The sequence below is a fragment of the Ostrea edulis genome, chromosome 2 (genome assembly GCF_947568905.1).
Source record: "Ostrea edulis chromosome 2, xbOstEdul1.1, whole genome shotgun sequence".
NCBI classification, from domain to species: Eukaryota; Metazoa; Mollusca; class Bivalvia; order Ostreida; family Ostreidae; genus Ostrea; species Ostrea edulis.
Window position 1 is genome coordinate 45499203 of NC_079165.1, and position 18866 is coordinate 45518068.

Here is an 18866-nt window from a genome sequence, read left to right on the forward strand (position 1 = left end):
GTCAGCGAACTCCAAACATGCAAGACCCATCAACTGACAAAGTTTGATGACTGTAGGTCAAATAGTATCTGAAATATATAAATATAGCCGTCCAATTCCAAAAGTAGGTCAAGGTGACCTACTTTTTCGTCAACACCCTTCAAACATGCAAGACCCAACAACTGACAAAGTTTGATGACTGTAGGTCAAATAGTATTTGAATTATATAAATATAGCCGTCCAATTCCAAAAGTAGGTCAAGGTGACCTACTTTTTGGTCGAAACCCTTCGAACATGCAAGACCCATCAACTGACAAAGTTTGATGACTGTAGGTCAAATAGTATCTGAAATATATAAATATAGCCGTCCAATTCCAAAAGTAGGTCAAGGTGACCTACTTTTTGGTCGAAACCCTTCGAACATGCAAGACCCATCAACTGACAAAGTTTGATGACTGTAGGTCAAATAGTATCTGAAATATATAAATATAGCCGTCCAATTCCAAAAGTAGGTCAAGATGACCTACTTTTTGGTCGACACACTCCGTAGACTCAAGATGCATCAACTGTCAAAGTTTGATGATTGTAGGTCAATTAGTGACTGAAATATATAAATATAACTGTCAAATGCCAAAAGTAGGTCACAGTAACCTACTTTTTGGTCGATACACTCCGAAGACTCAAGATGCATCAACTGACAAAGTTTGATGATTGTAGGTCAAATAGTGTCTGAAATATAGTAATTTAGCTGTCAAATACCAAAAGTAGGTCACGGTGACCTACTTTTTGGTCGACACAAACCAAAGACTGAAGACACATCAACTGACAAAGTTTGATGATCCTAAGTTTTACAGTGCCCAAAATATGCATCTAAAATTGAAAATGTGAAATTTGAATATCTGCAAAATTCAAAAAGTAGGTCACTGTGACCTACTTTTTTATAAATATGTTTCAAGGCCTCAAGATGCATCAACTTACAAGATTTGATGATTCTAAACCTCTCGGTATTTGAAATAACAACTTAAAATATATCTATAAATGATAAGCCATAAAATTCAGAAAGTAGGTCACGGTGACCTATTTTTCAGTTGACGCATTTCAAGGTCCCATGATCCACCAACTGACAAGTTTTGATGATCATAGGCTTCAAAGTGTCCAAGATATGCATCAAAATTAATTTTAAAATAAATACCTGCAAAATTCAAAAAGTAGGTCACCGTGACCTACTTTTGAGACAACTTGACACAAGGTCCTAAGATGCATCAACTGTCAAAATTTGATGATCCTAGTCCTTATAATGACTAAAATATCAAAGATTTAAGGAAATATAAATTTAGGTCAACTTTGAAGTGACCTTGAGACCACGCCCTTTGCCCCAGGGTAATGCCTTGAACAATTTTTAATCTACAACATATCCTCATCCTTATGTGTAAGTTTGGTGATAATCTGCCCAGTGGTTCTTGAGAAGAAGATTTTTTAGCAACCACGACTTTTGTTTGTATTTTCCTGATTATCTCCCCTTGTTAAAAGGTCACATCCCTCTATTTAGTATGTATGAAAGCCCTTGGGCCAATGATACCCTGTAACAAATTTGAAAAAAATTGGCCAAGGGGTTCTCGAGTTATAGCCCTTTTTCTAAAAAGTTTACGCACACCGCACAAATGGCCATAGCATTAGCTCTTTGAGCCTTCGGCTCAGAAGAGCTAAAAATGAAACTGAAAATATTTTGTGCATTATTAATCCTTAAAATACAATTAGACTATATAATCATGATAAATCATATATGCCATTACCCATGTAAATGAATGAACTGTTGCTAGGCAACATGACGTCACAACAAAAACAAGTCAAAATTACAAAGCCTACACCCAGTTAGAGCGGAAAAAAATTGCCGATATCTGAGTGGGGCAGAAAATGGCCTATGCCGCATTTAGTCGTTTTGCTTTAATTTTATTTTAATTGCAAAAATGTTATCATCTTTACCAAATTACACATTTTATGATCTTTACCAAATTACATGATCTTATCCGTGTACACATTTCTCACAATTTTCAGACTTGGCGAGTAGAAGCCATTTCTTTGAAATGTTAATAGTCAATGGACGGCAGACTGACTGACATATCGCAGAGGTTTGGCCAGTTAATACCAGGCTCCACGACCATTAACTAAGAATAAATGCATTCCATAAAATATTGATATTTACATACCATGTATATAATTCAATGAAATTGATGTCAAGATTCAGATTTTAAATATGATTCAAAATCTAAATAAAGTCAAGGATATATACAATATCTAATTTTTTCGCCTATTCTTAGTTTATAGTCAATGAGCCAGTTGATGTTCCTGATCCATTAGACTGGTCTCCAGTGATGACCATGCTGATAATTAACATTGTATTACAGAAATCACCACTACAAATCAATGTGATAATCCAATATTTATTATCTACTCATAGCTATGGAGTCACATAAAAACATACCCTTTTAGGAAAGGTGTTAGTTTCAACATAAACTGTCCTCAACGAACCATCAATTACATACAGCAATACAAAAATAATGGCTGCATCTCCTCTGGAATAGTTAATCACCCTGAATGGCTACATAATCAATGGGGACACAAGAGTGAATAGATCACAACAAACAATTAGCTGCTTACCATATTGTTTTCTGGAATAATTCATTATTGATATGTCGATAAAGAAAAAAAATTACACATTTGTAATTTGAATGAAGGAATAGATAAATGGGCCACATTGCTAGCCTGAGCATCAGAAGATTTTATCTAAAACTTTAAACTCCTTTTATGCCCAATTTAAATAGGTGCAATGATGAGGACAACATTGAATCTACACTACATAAGGATGCTTAAATACTGATTAACATATTGTAAGCTTGCAGTTCTGCAGAAGAAGTTTTCAAATTATACAGGTACTTGGATATTCCAACATAAGAATTTAAATCCTAGTGGCCCTGCCCAGGACCAAGGAGTGTTAGTGTGAACAAATCTGAATGTTTACTGATTTTCAAAGAATTTTTATATATAGATGAAAGAATTTTTAAAATTTTACTTTACATTCCTAGGTTACACTTAGAATCCCTGTTAAGTTTCCATTCTGGCTCAAGAGGTCATGGTGTGAACAAACTGAAATATATACTACATAAGGATGCTATGGATGAATTTGACCAATTGCAAACTTGTAATTCTTGATATAAAGAATATTCTTAATGAATTCTAGTATATACTCCTTTGTAAAACTATGAACCCAATGACGGCCCCTGTGCTTATAGTTTGAACAAACTTGAGCCTTCATTATATAAGGAATATCGTGCTAGAGTTGGCTTCTCTGGTTCAGCAATTTTCTTTTTTCTTATCCATTTCCTCTTGGAATGGGCATGACCCTTTATTTGAAAACACTTGAGTCTCTTTGTCCTAGGATGCTTTTTGATATTAAGTTGAGATTGGCTCAGTAGTTAGAATTTTTAAAAAATGGTAAAAAGTTTACAGACAACAGAAAATTTGATCAAAAAAGCTCACTCGAGCTTTAGGCTCTGACAGGTGAACTAAAAATTTGAGCAAACCATAACATGGAAAAGAACACAGGCATTGATGCAAATATTCCACCATTTAGTAGCACCTGTATTACAAACTCAGAAAGCTTATATATTCATAGATTATTTTCTTTCAAGACATCCATTGTATAATAGCAAAAACCTTAACATTCCAGTACCATGGTAGTGAATTAGTTGTAAATAAATGTTCTGATAAATATATATGAATCAATTTGAAAAAAATTATTTCATCATTAGAGTTTGCAGGACGAGAACCTATATTTCAGAATCCAAATTCCTAGAAAATGATTTTATGTATAGTTTTACCACAAGCTTTTGGCACTATTTCATTGTTTTCATCTTTCATTCACAAAAATTAACTTTCAAGGATGTCACTGCAAAATTGAAGAAGTTGGATATCAGAGACAATTTTTATTAATCCTTTTTTCTAATACAACCATTTAGGATATGGAATTAATGTATCAAATTCTTCCTTGATGAAACACTGTCTTGACTATTTGTACAATGGATACCTTAGTTATCAAAGGTTCCAAAATAAAAAAAATCTTTTTCGGTTTTAAAAATATCTACAACATGAAAATATACATTAGTTCTACAAACAATACATTTTGAAGTAAAGATAAAATTCCTCTAGCAATTTATCACAAAGCTCTAGACAAATCAGCTACATACAGATCACATATCAGCTACAAATACATCACAAATGAGAAGACTGTAAACAGGAATTCAGTATAAAATTATGACAGTGTACCTGCTGCATGTCCTTGTATACAACTTCATAAATTATCAGTATTTTCATAAATCAAATTGTGGCAATGGTCAAATCACACATAACTGAGTAACATAAAACAATGAGCAAAATACTCGCATCTTTCAAATTTAGGTAACGGAAACTCCATAATGTGTTTTCTAAATTTGTCACATTTCCAGTGTGGTTTCTTAATGATACCAGTACTTTTGAATCTCTTTTCCTGCTTTTTTGGTTGTACATGTTGTATGTGTTCTTGTCAGTATATCACAATTCCAGCTTGGTTTGAATGGTTTCTATATTTTAACACCTGTATTTCATTACTTTTTCAGTATCAACATTTAAATTGAACATTCATCAATTCAGACTCCTTCAAACATACCATTGTACAATCTTCTTGAAAACTTGTGTTACAAAATATTTTAATGATTTAAAAAGTCAAAAGATCTGAATTGCATAATTTGGTGGTAGGAATGGGGGTGAATATGTCGTGTAAGTTTTTGTCATCTGACATTCATTACAGAATGCTAAATTTCTCTTTTGTCCAGCAGTCACTGTTTAACCTTAGAATCTGATTGTCAAGCAGTGACTTTTCATTCTAAAGGTCACATTTGATATTGTTATAGTAAATACAACACTTAGTAAGTTTTGAATGTCTGGTGATATACAGACCAGAAATATAGTATGCTGTACAATATAATGCTTTCACACAACTAGATTCTCAATCATTTTTCACAAAATTACCCCAGTATGTTACATAAAACAAATTTAATCTTTATAAATGTAAAATCCATCGAACACTGAAATGGTTATCTGACAAGTCTGGTCAATGACCATTCACAGTCTTCATACGTGGAATGGTGGTCAGAGTCTCATCACAGTTGCAATTCTGATCTAGGTTCTTGGAACCTGCCCCTGATTTGCGCTTTGCCATTTTTTCTGCAATAACTGAATTCTCCACTGGAAGATAACAGCACCATTCCTCATGTATGTCTGACAAAAACTCCATACTGTCCAGGAATTTCTTGCCACTGAACCCTCCCACAGCAAAGAGGCGATCAACACACGTTACCACCCCAACATTTGCTCGAGGAATACTGAGCGATGGACCCATTACCCAACCCCTGTCTGGAGTCAGAATTTCGGTGGACTTCAGAGACTGTGATCCATCACTCCCACCAGTCAAGTAAACAGTGCCTGTAAAAAGAAAAATCACAAAAATATTACATATACATGACAATTTACACTTTCAATTTGAGAAATTAATGTGTTGGCGAAACAATATGCCTCCTGTTTGTTTGAAGAGTGAATTACTTAGCTGATACATCATTTTTTTGTGTGCAGAACATTAGAAAAGGATCAAAATTTATTGACAGGCTTTGAATGACATCAAGTGATGCCTTCTACTTCTACTTCCTTTTAAAATTGTTTCATTCCAACAGATTGTCATCAACAACATTGCACATTTTTTTAACAACTGTCAAAATTGTGAATAATGAAAATTTTCACGAGTAATAAGTGTAGGAAAAAGGAGTTGCATGCAACAACTATGTTTCTTAAAACATGTCCCCGCCCCCTCCATCATTATGCTTACCAGCCTACTCTCTGAAAATGTCTGTCTTATGACACCCATGGGAAACACCACTCATCTGAGAAATACTGCATGCACCCAATGTAAAACGGTAATCCCAATTAATGGCCCCAGTGCACATGGTATGAACAATCTTGAATCTACACTACATGAGGAAGCTTGTACTTTATATGGACACATTGTACTTAGTCATACTGTAGTTCTTGAGTAGAGTTCCTGGTGGTCCCACCTTTACCCCGGTGTAAACAAACAGGAATTTACGAGCACTACACGAGTGTGCTTGTATATGAATTTGACATACTGTACATATTTGGTTCTAGAGGGAATGATTTTCATCAAAGTTTCCAAATCATTCCTATGCATAACTTAAACATGGAGGTCATGGTTTGGTCAACACTAGATGAGAATGCTTGCTTTATAATCTGATATTCCAGAGGACTCTTAAAGAATTTGTTTATTTATTTCTACTGTATGTTAAACTTTGAACCCCTATTATGTCCCCACCTTGGCCCTGGTTTGATCAAACCTGAATCTTCATTACATATAAAACCTTGTAAGTGACTTTTGAAAAGATGTTGTGAACACCATTTTCACAATTTCCAAATGATCCCTCCTTGGAAAGGACCAAATCAAACATTTTTATCCAGTTTGGCTGAAATTAGCCCAATGGTTTTAAAGAAGAAATTGAAAATGTAAAAAGTTTATAACACCAAGGCTTAATGACCCCAACAATGACACACAAATTTTGGATTAATGTAAATCTTTTAAAGGTCAGATTTGGAATGAAAAAAGCTAAAACTTTCGTGTTCCCAAACCAAAATCACTGACACTGCAAGCATTGTTAAGAATACAAAAACCTGGTATGAAACAACAACTGACAAAATACAGTATGACATACTCACCATTGAAAACATCACAACCTGCTCCACGTCGTGCTATATTCAGCTGAGGGCCAAGCTGCCACTTCTTCAACTCTGGATCATAGATCTCCACAGAGTTGAGGCATATCCATGCATCAGTACCACCAATAACATAAATCTTCCCCATGAAATTACAAACAGCTGCCTGGTATCTTGCTATAAAAGAATGAAAATAGATAGAATTTCATGATTTTAAACTACACTGTACATACACACTAAATTCATACAGAAATTAAATGTACAGCTTTGATAAGTTTATAATACACACACCCCTTGTTGACTGTATTACAAACCTATATTTAGTGGTGCAATTGTATCCCATTCATTAGTACTTGGGTCATACACATGGCATTCATTGGAACTCTTTTGTCCTAAACATCCTCCGATACAATATAATTTTCCATTCAAGGAAGTCAACCCTGGATAATGATAGACCACATTGTTATTAATAAATGATGTTTAATATTTCATTATCTAACAATAATTAAAAATTTGTTTGAAAGCCCCTTCGACAATAAACTGAATGTACCTTGAGAAACTTTGGCATTTCGGACATCTCCACGAGCTATCCAGATCTTTTTGTCTGGATCATAATATTCCAGCTCTCCCTGCTCCCTTAATCCATCTGACCCTCCCACTGCATATATAACCCCTCCCACTGATGCCACACTGAAGCGTCCTCGCTGGACCGTCATGTCTGCCAAGGGAATCCACTTGTTGCTGTTGGAATCAAACATCTCCGATGTCCGAAGACACTCAGAGCGGTCATAGCCACCTGTGACATTTTTCAAGAAAATCCATCTCAAATACAAAACTTCAAATACAGAATTTCAAATAGAAATACAAAATCAAATGTAAACGCTCACAATAACTGGTTTAATGCCATAAAAGTTTATATTGTAAATATCAATCTGTTAGTACTGAGTCAATAAAAATATCAAGGTACACAAAATGGACAACAAAAATTGTTTTTATCAAAATATATGTTAGAGAAGACTAACCACATGCTACTAGCTGTCCATCTAAAACCTCTAAGCCAAAAGCACAACGAGCTGTGCTCATCACTGCCAAAGGTGTGAGAGACGATCGGCTGTCAAAGAATTTGGTGGGAGTCACTGCGATGTTCACAGGAGAATCGGGTTCATCTGGACTGGTACTGCCACTCCGAACAGATGGAGCCCGGTAGTGAACAGAAATAGCTGCCATCACACCATTCAACATAGCTAGAGCCATGTAAGACTTGTCTACAATTATCACATACACACATACATTAGAAATTCTTCTGAAATGTAGATGTAATTGTAAATGTCTAAACATAAAGCATGAGAGAAAAAAAAAAAAAAAAAAGAAGTCTGAACCTGCATCACCTCACAACATTTTAATCACTAGTCAACTATGTCACACTATGTTAGGTACAATCAATGCGAAAAGTTTGAATGATCAATCCTGAAAAACAAGAGGCCCATGGGCCACATCGCTCACCTGAGTCACCTTGGCCCATATCTGAAGACTTTCCATATATATTTGCATGTAAAACCTTGGTCCCTATTATGGCCCAAACTACCCTTTGCAAACTTGAATCTACACTATGTCAGAAAGCTTTCATGTAAATGTCAACTTCTTTGGCCCAATGGTTCTTTTAAAGCTTTTTTCTATATTTGTATGTAAAACTTTAACCCCCCCCCCCTTGTGGCCCCATCCTACCCCCCGGGGACCATGATTTGAACAAACTTGAATCTGCACTATGTCAGAAAGTTTTCTTGTAAATATCAGCTTTTCTGACTCAGTGGTTATTGAGAAAAAGATTTTAACTATATATTTGTATGTAAAACTTTGATCCCCCTTGTGGCCCCATCCTACCCCCGGAGCCCATGATTTGAAGAAACTTGAATCTGCACTATGTCAGAAAGTTTTCATGTAAAAATCAGCTTTTCTGGCTCAGTGGTTCTTGAGAAGTTTTTCCCTATATATTTGTGTGTAAAACTTTGATTCCCCCCTTGGGGCCCCATCTTATCCCCGGGGGCCATGATTTGAACAAACTTGAATCTGCACTATGTCAGAAAGTTTTCATGTAAATCTCAGCTTTTCTGGCTTAGTGGTTCTTGAGAAGAAGATTTTTAAAGTTTTTCCCTATATATTTGTATGTAAAACTTTGATCCCCCCTTGTGGCCCCATCCTACCACCGGGGGCCATGATTTGAACAAACTTGAATCTGCAATATGTCAGGAAGCTTTCAGGTAAATTTCAGCTCTTCTGGCCCAGTGGTTCTTGAGAAGAAGATTTTTAAATGACCCCACCCTATTTTTGCATTTTTGTGATTATCTCCCCTTTGAAAGGGACATGGCCCTTCATTTGAACAAACTTGAAAGCCCTTCACCCAAGGATGCTTTTGGCCAAGTTAGGTTGAAATTGGCCTAGTGGTTCTGGAGAAGAAGTCGAAAATGTGAAAAGTTTACAGACGGACAGACAGACAGACAGACGGACGCTGGACAAAATGTGATCAGAATAGCTCACTTGAACCTTCGGTTCAGGTGAGCTAAAAAGTGAGCAAGCTCATATCCCCACAATGAATGACAATGGTACACATTATGAATGACAATGCTAATGCATTAAATTCTTATGCCTCTGTGCTATATTGTACTATTTTCAGGCATGTAACTAGATGGCACTACTCAAATTAAATGCAATATTGTTTAGGAACGTAAATTGTGTAAAATAAAACTGGTTTCAAGCAAGTTGCACCATTTTACTAAAATTAAATGCAATATTGTTTAGGAATGCAAATTGTGTAAAATATCAAAACAAAAAGATTTTGAAAACTGGTTTCAAGCAAGTTGCACCAAATAATATAATTTGGTCAAAAAGGGGCATAAGTCCCAGAAAAAATCTAATCAGAATTTCCTTTGGATATGCACATGTAAACATTATGTCTATAACAAATACAAAGTTACATGAAGCTTACAGCTCAAGTGAGCTAAAAACAAAAAGAGAATGACTTTGCGAAGTTTGAATAATATTGACTGTGAATGGACAGAGAGAGTAAATTGTCTTCTATATAGACCTACATTCACCAACGACAATCTTAATCCCTTTATCCATAAAATGTTAAGATAGCAGTACTTGCTTCTGTCCATGTTTTTATTTTAGTCACCTACTCATTTTACAGTTTATAATTGGTACTGATTTTCTGCTGATACAAGAAGAAAAAATGTGTATGAAAATGGAGGACAAAGGAGTAACGACAAAGCTATGGTAATCATTATTTTTGTGTTAGTATGCACCCTTCATTTGATGTGTGGCAATGATACTCCATTCTTTCCTGGCAACAGGTCCACTGGGGATAATGCTGAACTTCCTGACCTGTCCAACACTGCCATTTGTAATATGCTTCTCCGTTCCATCTTTGGGTTTGGGGGTATGCATCTATTGTAAAATTACATAAGATATTATAAAAAAATAATACACACTAACAACAACAAAAATACTGTATACTTTTAACTGTGCAGGAGACATGGGGGGCAGGCAGGTATTTTGTTGACTGTAGCAGGAGTTACTTTTTCTTTTTCATATATATAGAATAAGCAATGGAATTTCAATTTTATTCAAACCTTCTGAAAGTTTTCCATAAATATCTATAACACACAAGTTGCCTCATTTACAAAATCAAATACAAACTGAAAAAAAAATTCCGTGCGGTTCCTTTTCAAAAGATGCGGCAGTGCCCGAAAAACTATTGATTAATTTTTTTCTTGGCCTTACTAAGTTACTGTAGTAAAGAAGGGGAGAAAAGCTTTGGATCAATTGGAGATGGAACCCGGGACCCTTGCATTACTAGTTAGGTAATCTAATTACTGAGCTACCAAGGCTGATATACAAGTATGGTAATATTACTACAATATAAAATTTAAATCTATTTCAGAAATCAAGCAAGAACTTTTCATGTAGAGATGAAAATATAATTTTAGAAAAAATGTCCGAAATGTCACATATTGATATTAAGTTCCACACATAGGAAAAGCTGAGCAAAATTGTTTTCATATCTTAACTGAAAATTACTACAATTATAGAAAAACTACAACAGTTATAGATTACATAAAACTTGGTACCCTGAGTGTATTAAATGGAAGGTGTAGAGCAGTTGTTAGGCATGTGCTTTTACTGGTGGTTCTCTTACCTTCTTCTTGCTCTTTTTGTAATCTTGTACAATACCATCTTGATCTTTCACCACCTCGTCACTGAGATCTTTGAAATCTGTCAAACTGTTGTCTGTATTTAAATTCAGAACATTCACCTGCAAAAAGATGTACATTTCAAAAATGTCCTGGTCCATTGGCTTGTCCATACAATAGAAAAAAAATCTGGACTTATATCTTGTGCAGTTTGTGCCTAGTTAAATAGGATATGAGTGAGAGTCTCTGAACAAACCTTGTCACTAATTTACCCAGCAAAAGACCTCTACAAGAAAGTCCATAATCAAGTGACACATGTAAGGGTTATAACTTTAAATTGGCAACTGTGATGTCATGCCTTGCTCATACAGGGTAGTGAACTGCAGAGTATTGTCTTATACAGAGTGTCATGTGATGTAATCAGAGCCAATAAAAAATACCCATAACTATAGGTCTGAGAGGGATTAATCTATAGGGTGTCCATGTTGAGTGTACTTCACCCAAACCTTTAATTTGTACTTTCAGTGATTTCTCACAGATCCTCCAGAAGACTCATGGATGGAGGTCTTAGACAATGTCATATGGCAGGAAATACTTTCATGAACTTCATAAAAGGCCAATTAAAATAGCAACACTTAATCAAATATTAAAGAAAATAAGTATACCTTCCCAAAATTATTGTAGTCAGTCCTATTTATTCAAACAAGAGGCTGGTGGGTCTTAATGTTCAAATGAGTATCACACAACAAAACCTAATTAGAGGTGTTGTATGTTCAGTGCAGCTTTAAAGTTCTGAGCTAGTTGCTGTTAATGTTCAGTGATCAAAAGCAATGATCATGACATTTTATGTCATATTCAGGACAAATATTTCTAATTTCCATCTTGGTCAAATGACTGGTTCAAAGTCTCTCATAAGTAATATTTTCTCTTTCTGACCTACATGTACTTTGCTGAGCCCTGGTAACTGGACTCTGACCCAGGGGCCATCAATTTCACAATTTTGTTAGAAGACTCCATGTTCATTCTCAATTTGCCGGCTACATGTTCAGGAGTACAGAAGATTGTTTAAGATGGCATCATTTCTAATGTTTGGGACCCAACCCTAGGTTATGAATTTAATTTTTTTGGACCCCCCTATGATGCTACAGTATAATTTGATGAGAAATGTCAAGAACTGTCACAGAAAAAGTGAAAAATGTTGAAAACTGAACGACATATAACAGATGACAGACAGCATAAAATGCAATAGCCAATGAGATACTAATCATGTATGATGATAATGAAGCTATGTGAACTGAGGTACCACTAATCTAAGCATTTTGAACTATCTAGGTGATGTCATAGTCATGGACAGGTATAAATAGCAAAAGAGTAAACTACAAGCAGTAATTACAAGTACATGGTATATAAACAAAAGAGTAAACTACAAGCAGTAATTACAAGTACATGGTATATAAACAAATGAGTAAACTACAAGCAGTAATTACAAGTACATGGTATATAAACAAAAGAGTAAACTACAAGCAGTAATTACAAGTACATGGTATATAAACAAAAGAGTAAACTACAAGCAGTAATTACAAGTACATGGTATATAAACAAAAGAGTAAACTACAAGCAGTAATTACAAGTACATGGTATATAAACAAAAGAGTAAACTACAAGCAGTAATTACAAGTACATGGTACATAAACAAAAGAGTAAACTACAAGCAGTAATTACAAGTACATGGTACATAAACAAAAGAGTAAACTACAAGCAGTAATTACAAGTACATGGTATATAAACAAAAGAGTAAACTACAAGCAGTAATTACAAGTACATGATATATAAACAAAAGAGTAAACTACAAGCAGTAATTACAAGTACATGGTACATAAACAAAAGAGTAAACTACAAGCAGTAATTACAAGTACATGATATATAAACAAAAGAGTAAACTACAAGCAGTAATTACAAGTACATGATATATAAACAAAAGAGTAAACTACAAGCAGTAATTACAAGTACATGCAGTACATAAATCCCACGCAGTTCTTGTCTTCTGTAATGTAAATAATCTTCACACAGTTCATCAGATACCCACGGCTGACCTCGTCTTCTACTCATGAGTAGTACCTCAGTACACATTGAATTTCTCTCGTCTTCTACTCATGAGTAGTACCTCAGTACACATTGAATTTCAGTTTCCTAAGTGCTATCATAGCAGAGTCACAAAATCTTCATCGAACACAAAGTCCCATAAATCTTGTAAAACCATAAACTGAGATGAAACTAAATTTAAGCTGATCTGTAAACATACATTAGTAACCCACATACTAAATTTCAGCTTCCTTAAACCAAAATATGTGGAAACAAGATGTGTTTGTGAAACACAAATGCCCCCGATAATGGCCAATTCCGAAGATGGCCAAGGTCACAAGGGCAAATATCTTGGTACCAGTAGAAAGATCTTGTCAAAAGAAATGCTCATGTACAATATTAAAGCTTTAATATTTACCATTTAGAAGTTATGACCAATGTAAAAAAAAAATTAAAAGTAGGTCAAATGTCAAGGTCAAAAGGTAACGGAAAGGTCTTGTCACAAGGAATACTCATGTGAAATATCAAAGCTCTATCACTTATTGTTCAAAAGTTATAAGCAAGGTTAAACTTTTCAAAAAGTAGGTCAAACTCCAAGGTCAAGGTCACGGGGTCAAAAATGTTGGTACCCACGGAAAGGTCTTGTCACAAGGAATACTCATGTGAAATATCAAAGCTCTATCACTTATTGTTCAAAAGTTATAAGCAAGGTTAAACTTTTCAAAAAGTAGGTCAAACTCCAAGGTCAAGGTCACGGGGTCAAAAATGTTGGTACCCACGGAAAGGTCTTGTCACAAGGAATACTCATGTGAAATATCAAAGCTCTATCACTTATTGTTCAAAAGTTATAAGCAAGGTTAAAGTTTCAGACAGAATGACAGTATTACAGATTACAGAATTACAGACAGGACAAAAACAATATGCCCCCCCGATCTTCGATCTCGGGGGCATAAAAAGTCTGGAAAACTAAGTTGTAACAGGTGAACAGAGTGCAAACTAGCCCTTTCGCCAGTTGGGAACTAATAGTTGGAGACTAATAAGTGTGTTCAATGTTATTGAGCAATACTCTGCATGCACAATAAAAAGCGGAAAAAGTTTTGTTTGATCATGAATATGCAGAAATAAAATGAATTAAAGGTAACATCTTGTAATAATATTTTTCAGATCTGACCCTTAATCTAAAGCTCTCGCTCGCTGATCTATTCAAATCTGACCCTTAATCTAAAGCTCTCGTTTTCTGATCTATTCAGATCTGACCCTTAATCTAAAGCTCTCGCTCGCTGATCTATTCAAATCTGACCCTTAATCTAAAGCTCTCGTTTTCTGATCTATTCAGATCTGACCCTTAATCTAAAGCTCTCGCTCGCTGATCTATTCAGATCTGACCCTTAATCTAAAGCTCTTGCTCGCTGATCTATTCAGATCTGACCCTTAATCTAAAGCTCTCGCTCGCTGATCTATTCAAAAACATGATCACATGATTGTACTCTGTAAATTTTTAAAATTTAAATCTGAAGTTTTGGCAGTTGTCAAAAACAGAATTAAAATATTTTAACACCCAGCAGTGTAACCTACCTGTTCTGTGAGATCCTCTAGTCTGGATTTATTCAAATCAATATTTTCTCTACACCACGCCAAAACCAACTGAAACATGTGTTTTTCATCACTGGACTCCAACAAATCCTGATCAGCTCCTATAAAATATTCGCACAACTGAAAACTTTTCCTGCTCACATGAATTGAAATTAATCTTGCACATGGTTACAAAGTCACATTTGATTTATTCAATATCAAACCATTATTGATGAATAATGTCCAATTAGTTAGTATGGAAATTAACCTGAAATTCTATTGCTTATATAACCTACATAATACAAGCAATCCCGACATTTACTACTTTTATAAAACCTCACAACATGTAGTAACCCTACCCATTTCTTTTTCAGTTTAATCCTATTCATGTACCTGTAATTTCAACTGGTATCTGGGGAAGACCATAAAACTTTTTGCTGCTGGTGACTGCCTTGATGTTATTTTGAATGAAGTCATCTATTGTCAGCTTTAGCTTCTCATCTTCAGCATACATTCGTATTCCTGAAAATTGACATTAATGGTCTGTTACAAATTGTTTAACTCTTCTTTATCAACACCTCTATTTCACACATACATTAAAAAAATTAACCCTACACATAAATATTTTGTTTAAATTTTGTAATTGTTTTACTTTTAACTTTTTCTCTAAACAATGGAAAGTGAAATCAATATATTTTCTTTTTGTGATTATCTATAGTCATTTTGAGCAATGACATACTGATCAAAGCTTACATATATCCTTGCAATGTGATACACAATGATCTGTAAAAAAGATCTGCAACAATCAAGATGAACACAAGTGTCACTGAGCATCTGATTCAAATTTAGAACAGCAATTATATTACATAAATGTATGTACTGGCCATCTCATTATGATGATACCAGATTCTTTAAAACACCAGTCAAAACTCAGATGCACAGTTATTCATGGTAAGAGGGATTCCACAATCAATTTTTCAATGGATTTAGGTAAATGTATTAAATCAATACACTTTTATCAGAGTTGTGGAAAACTTCATTTGTCAGCTGGTCATTGGAACTGATGGTTTAGCAAAATGACTGTCTAGAACACGGCATATTGGTCCATAAGCACTGAAGTCTTTTAAATTATCTTAATCTATAAATCTTATAAAGAGTGGTCACTAACGAATTAGGGTCTATAGTTATAAGCATTTGGTAGAAGTAATCACTGATCATAATCAATTGCCCACCTTATTTCCCTATGAATTTTTACTTTGTGAATTTGTCAGAGTCACCACATCATATCTATTTATACATCAACTTACAAGATCAACCGATGCAAATTACAAGTGTTGCATGTTGATGGTGTTTGCTAAAACAAAATAGAATAAAATAATAAGAATAGAATAAAACAAAACTTTCTTTTGATATTTCTACATTACAAAATCATGACATGAATGAATATTTGTAACATTTGGTGGTGACACATATCTTGGCCAAATGACCAATTGGTTCAGGATCATGAAATACTGTCTGATTATTATCAACCTTAAGGTTTGTGTCAAGTCTGACTATCCATGCTTTACAAAGTAATGCCCCCAAAATTAGAATTTTTTAAAACCAAAATTGCACACTGTTTTCTAAATGAAAAAATGTTCACACAAAAATTAGCTTTCTAATTCAATTTGAATAAAACTGACTAAATTGTGTCAATTTTTTTTTTTTTACATCATGTATTCTTTAAGACAACATTTGATAACAAAGACATATAAAGTGAAACTGTATTGGACCTGATCTTTTCTCTGACAGTATAAAAAGTTTTTTGTTTCTTTAAAGTCTTTAGTTTTATGGGAGACCAAATAAAAGCGGTTTTTATAATGATTACTTGAGACACTGCTCCCGTTTAGAACTACTTTTATTCATGTAATAACGCACACTTCCCGGACCAATTCTTACTTTAGCTGGATTGATGTGTTGTTTATTCATGGAATGGTGCATTGACAAAGCAGTTTCTCGTAATGTAGCATAATTTAGTTGGACATTTGGACCAATGTATAGAGCATTCATGTCATACATAGCAAATTTTTACTTGTCAACATTACCGGTACTTTTCCACAGCTCTGATATCTTACCGTTAAAATGAGAAATAGTATATTTGTCTGACTTCTACATTGCTCTGAGGTTCCTACTCATACTTGAAATGAAATTGGAAAGAGTTATAAACCTACGAACTTAAAAAAATCTTTTGTACTAATTTTGTTTTGGAATATTGCTTACCATATTAACACTTTCTTTTTTGCTCATGAAATCCCTCAGTTTAGATTCCTAGACAGGACATTATTCTGTCAAATCACACAAAACTACTCCACAGAACAACACTGGTTACCAAGTAACAACACCCATATCCCCATGGTAATGCATGGAACCCATGGGTGGTACTTGAAAGGTGGAAGGTAGCAAGGTATAGAGGATGAAAAGTCTGCCCTGGGGGTGGCAGACCATGTACCTAAGCAGTTATCACTGGTCAAACTGGCAGTCAGGAAACTGCAACAGGCTATTGCTGCATCAGCCACTTTCAGGAAAGTCGCTATTTTATAGACTGGTTTGACCCGTTCCTCTGGTACTTCAAGTCTGCAATAAAATTATTGTGTATATAATTCTTCATTTATATATCTGTCCTTTGAATATTTGTACATTGGATTTGTGGTTTGTGAGAAAATTCTTAAAGATTTTCCCTGTGTGAAACTCGTCCTGGTGGTGAAGGTTTGAACAAATTTTATTCTAGGCAACTTGAAACCTAATTGCAGGGGGCTAAACCATAAGCCTTATAAAGGCCCATCCTGATGTGAATAAACTTGCATCTTCATTATAAGGAAGATTGTATTGAAGTTTTTGCTCCTTTGTCTAGTGGTCTAGAACACCACATTCTATTTCACTATTTCTTTATACTATAAACCTATTTATTGTGGTACTCTTGAGTTTAAATTCTCCATAAACATGAGAAACTTAATAGAATAAAGAATTTTAAACCTTGAAATCATGTCCCCTCAAAACATTTTTATGCTTCTTGAACTATAAAACACTGACCCCACAAAAATAAATGCTTCTACAGCATTTCCCTCATACACAAACTTGACTTTCCTTTCTCATGTTTATGCAAGGATTCTTTGTGCCAACTTTGAATGAAATTAGTTCAGTGTTTCAGTTTAAATTTCCCGACAGGACGTTTCACCCTAGACTCCTGAACAACACTGGTACTAAGTAATATTTACAATGCTTTGTTAAAATAAGAATTGCTAGGTCAATATTTATATATCTTCATTTCAGGATTCATGCTTATGTCACAAAGAGACTTGCTTTAATGTTGTTTTGATAACATTCTAAGAACACTGAACCGTAATGTTTGTTTAATAGCAACACAAACCAAATCACCAATGTCAAGAAATTTACTTTTTCATAATTTTATTTGTGTCATTTTCATACGGTGAGAATAAGTATAAGAGGAATGCTACACTACAGAACGATTTGTATGAATGCTACACTACAGAACGATTTGTATGATTGCTAGTGCTACACTACAGAACGATTTGTATCTACAAAATGATATAGCATAAGTGTAAAAGAGTATGAAAGGATGTGAGAATGTTCGAAAATGTTTAATATGTTTCTCCATTATGTTCACTGAATACTATGAAAAATGTGAAAAAAGAATAAATAATAAAAAACCAGAATTTATACCCGCTCTTTCTAAAGAGAGTTTAGGTATATTGTTGTTTTCCGGATCCGACCTTCCATTCATCCATCTGCTTGTCACCCTACCTTCTTCAAACTTCTATGAGGTTTCAAGCAGTAGTCAAAGCATGCTTTGGAATGTGATTGGTGGTGTCTTGTAGATGTGCAAAAAGGTTTCGGAGTTTTCGGTTGATCTACAAAAACTTGGTTCCCAGAACTCATCTAACATTTTATGCAGTAGACAAAATCATCTTTGGGAAAATGATTGGTGATGTCCTGAAGATAGGCAATAAGGCTTTTGAATTTTCATTTTTATCCTGGGGGTTGAAAAATGTCTTCTTCTAAAACCTGGATTTCAGACTCCTCCATCATTTGGAATATGATTGGTGGTGTCCAATGGATGTGCAATAAAGTTTTGGAATTTTTTACAAAAACCATATTCCCAGAAATCTTCTGTTTACACAGTAGCCATTTTTCAATGAGCATCATGATTGGTGCAGTCTTGTAGATGTGCAATAA

General features: G+C 34.6%; 1 protein-coding gene across 2 annotated transcripts in view; it reads right to left on the reverse strand.

The window, feature by feature from the left end:
• Positions 1–2404: 2404 nt before the first annotated feature.
• The window catches only part of LOC125679243 (influenza virus NS1A-binding protein homolog A-like), a 30688-nt gene continuing 14226 nt past the window's right edge, over positions 2405–18866 (reverse strand). For both annotated transcript variants that reach the window (XM_048918294.2, XM_048918293.2), the window contains exons 3-12: positions 17122–17246; positions 15027–15155; positions 14637–14755; positions 10985–11101; positions 10092–10233; positions 7812–8054; positions 7340–7585; positions 7104–7229; positions 6793–6966; positions 2405–5496 (exon numbers count right to left, since the gene is read on the reverse strand). In XM_048918294.2, coding sequence (XP_048774251.2) covers positions 5126–5496; positions 6793–6966; positions 7104–7229; positions 7340–7585; positions 7812–8054; positions 10092–10233; positions 10985–11101; positions 14637–14755; positions 15027–15155; positions 17122–17246 — 1792 coding nt within the window. In that variant the 3' untranslated portion in view covers positions 2405–5125. The remainder of the gene's footprint in view (positions 5497–6792; positions 6967–7103; positions 7230–7339; positions 7586–7811; positions 8055–10091; positions 10234–10984; positions 11102–14636; positions 14756–15026; positions 15156–17121; positions 17247–18866) is intronic.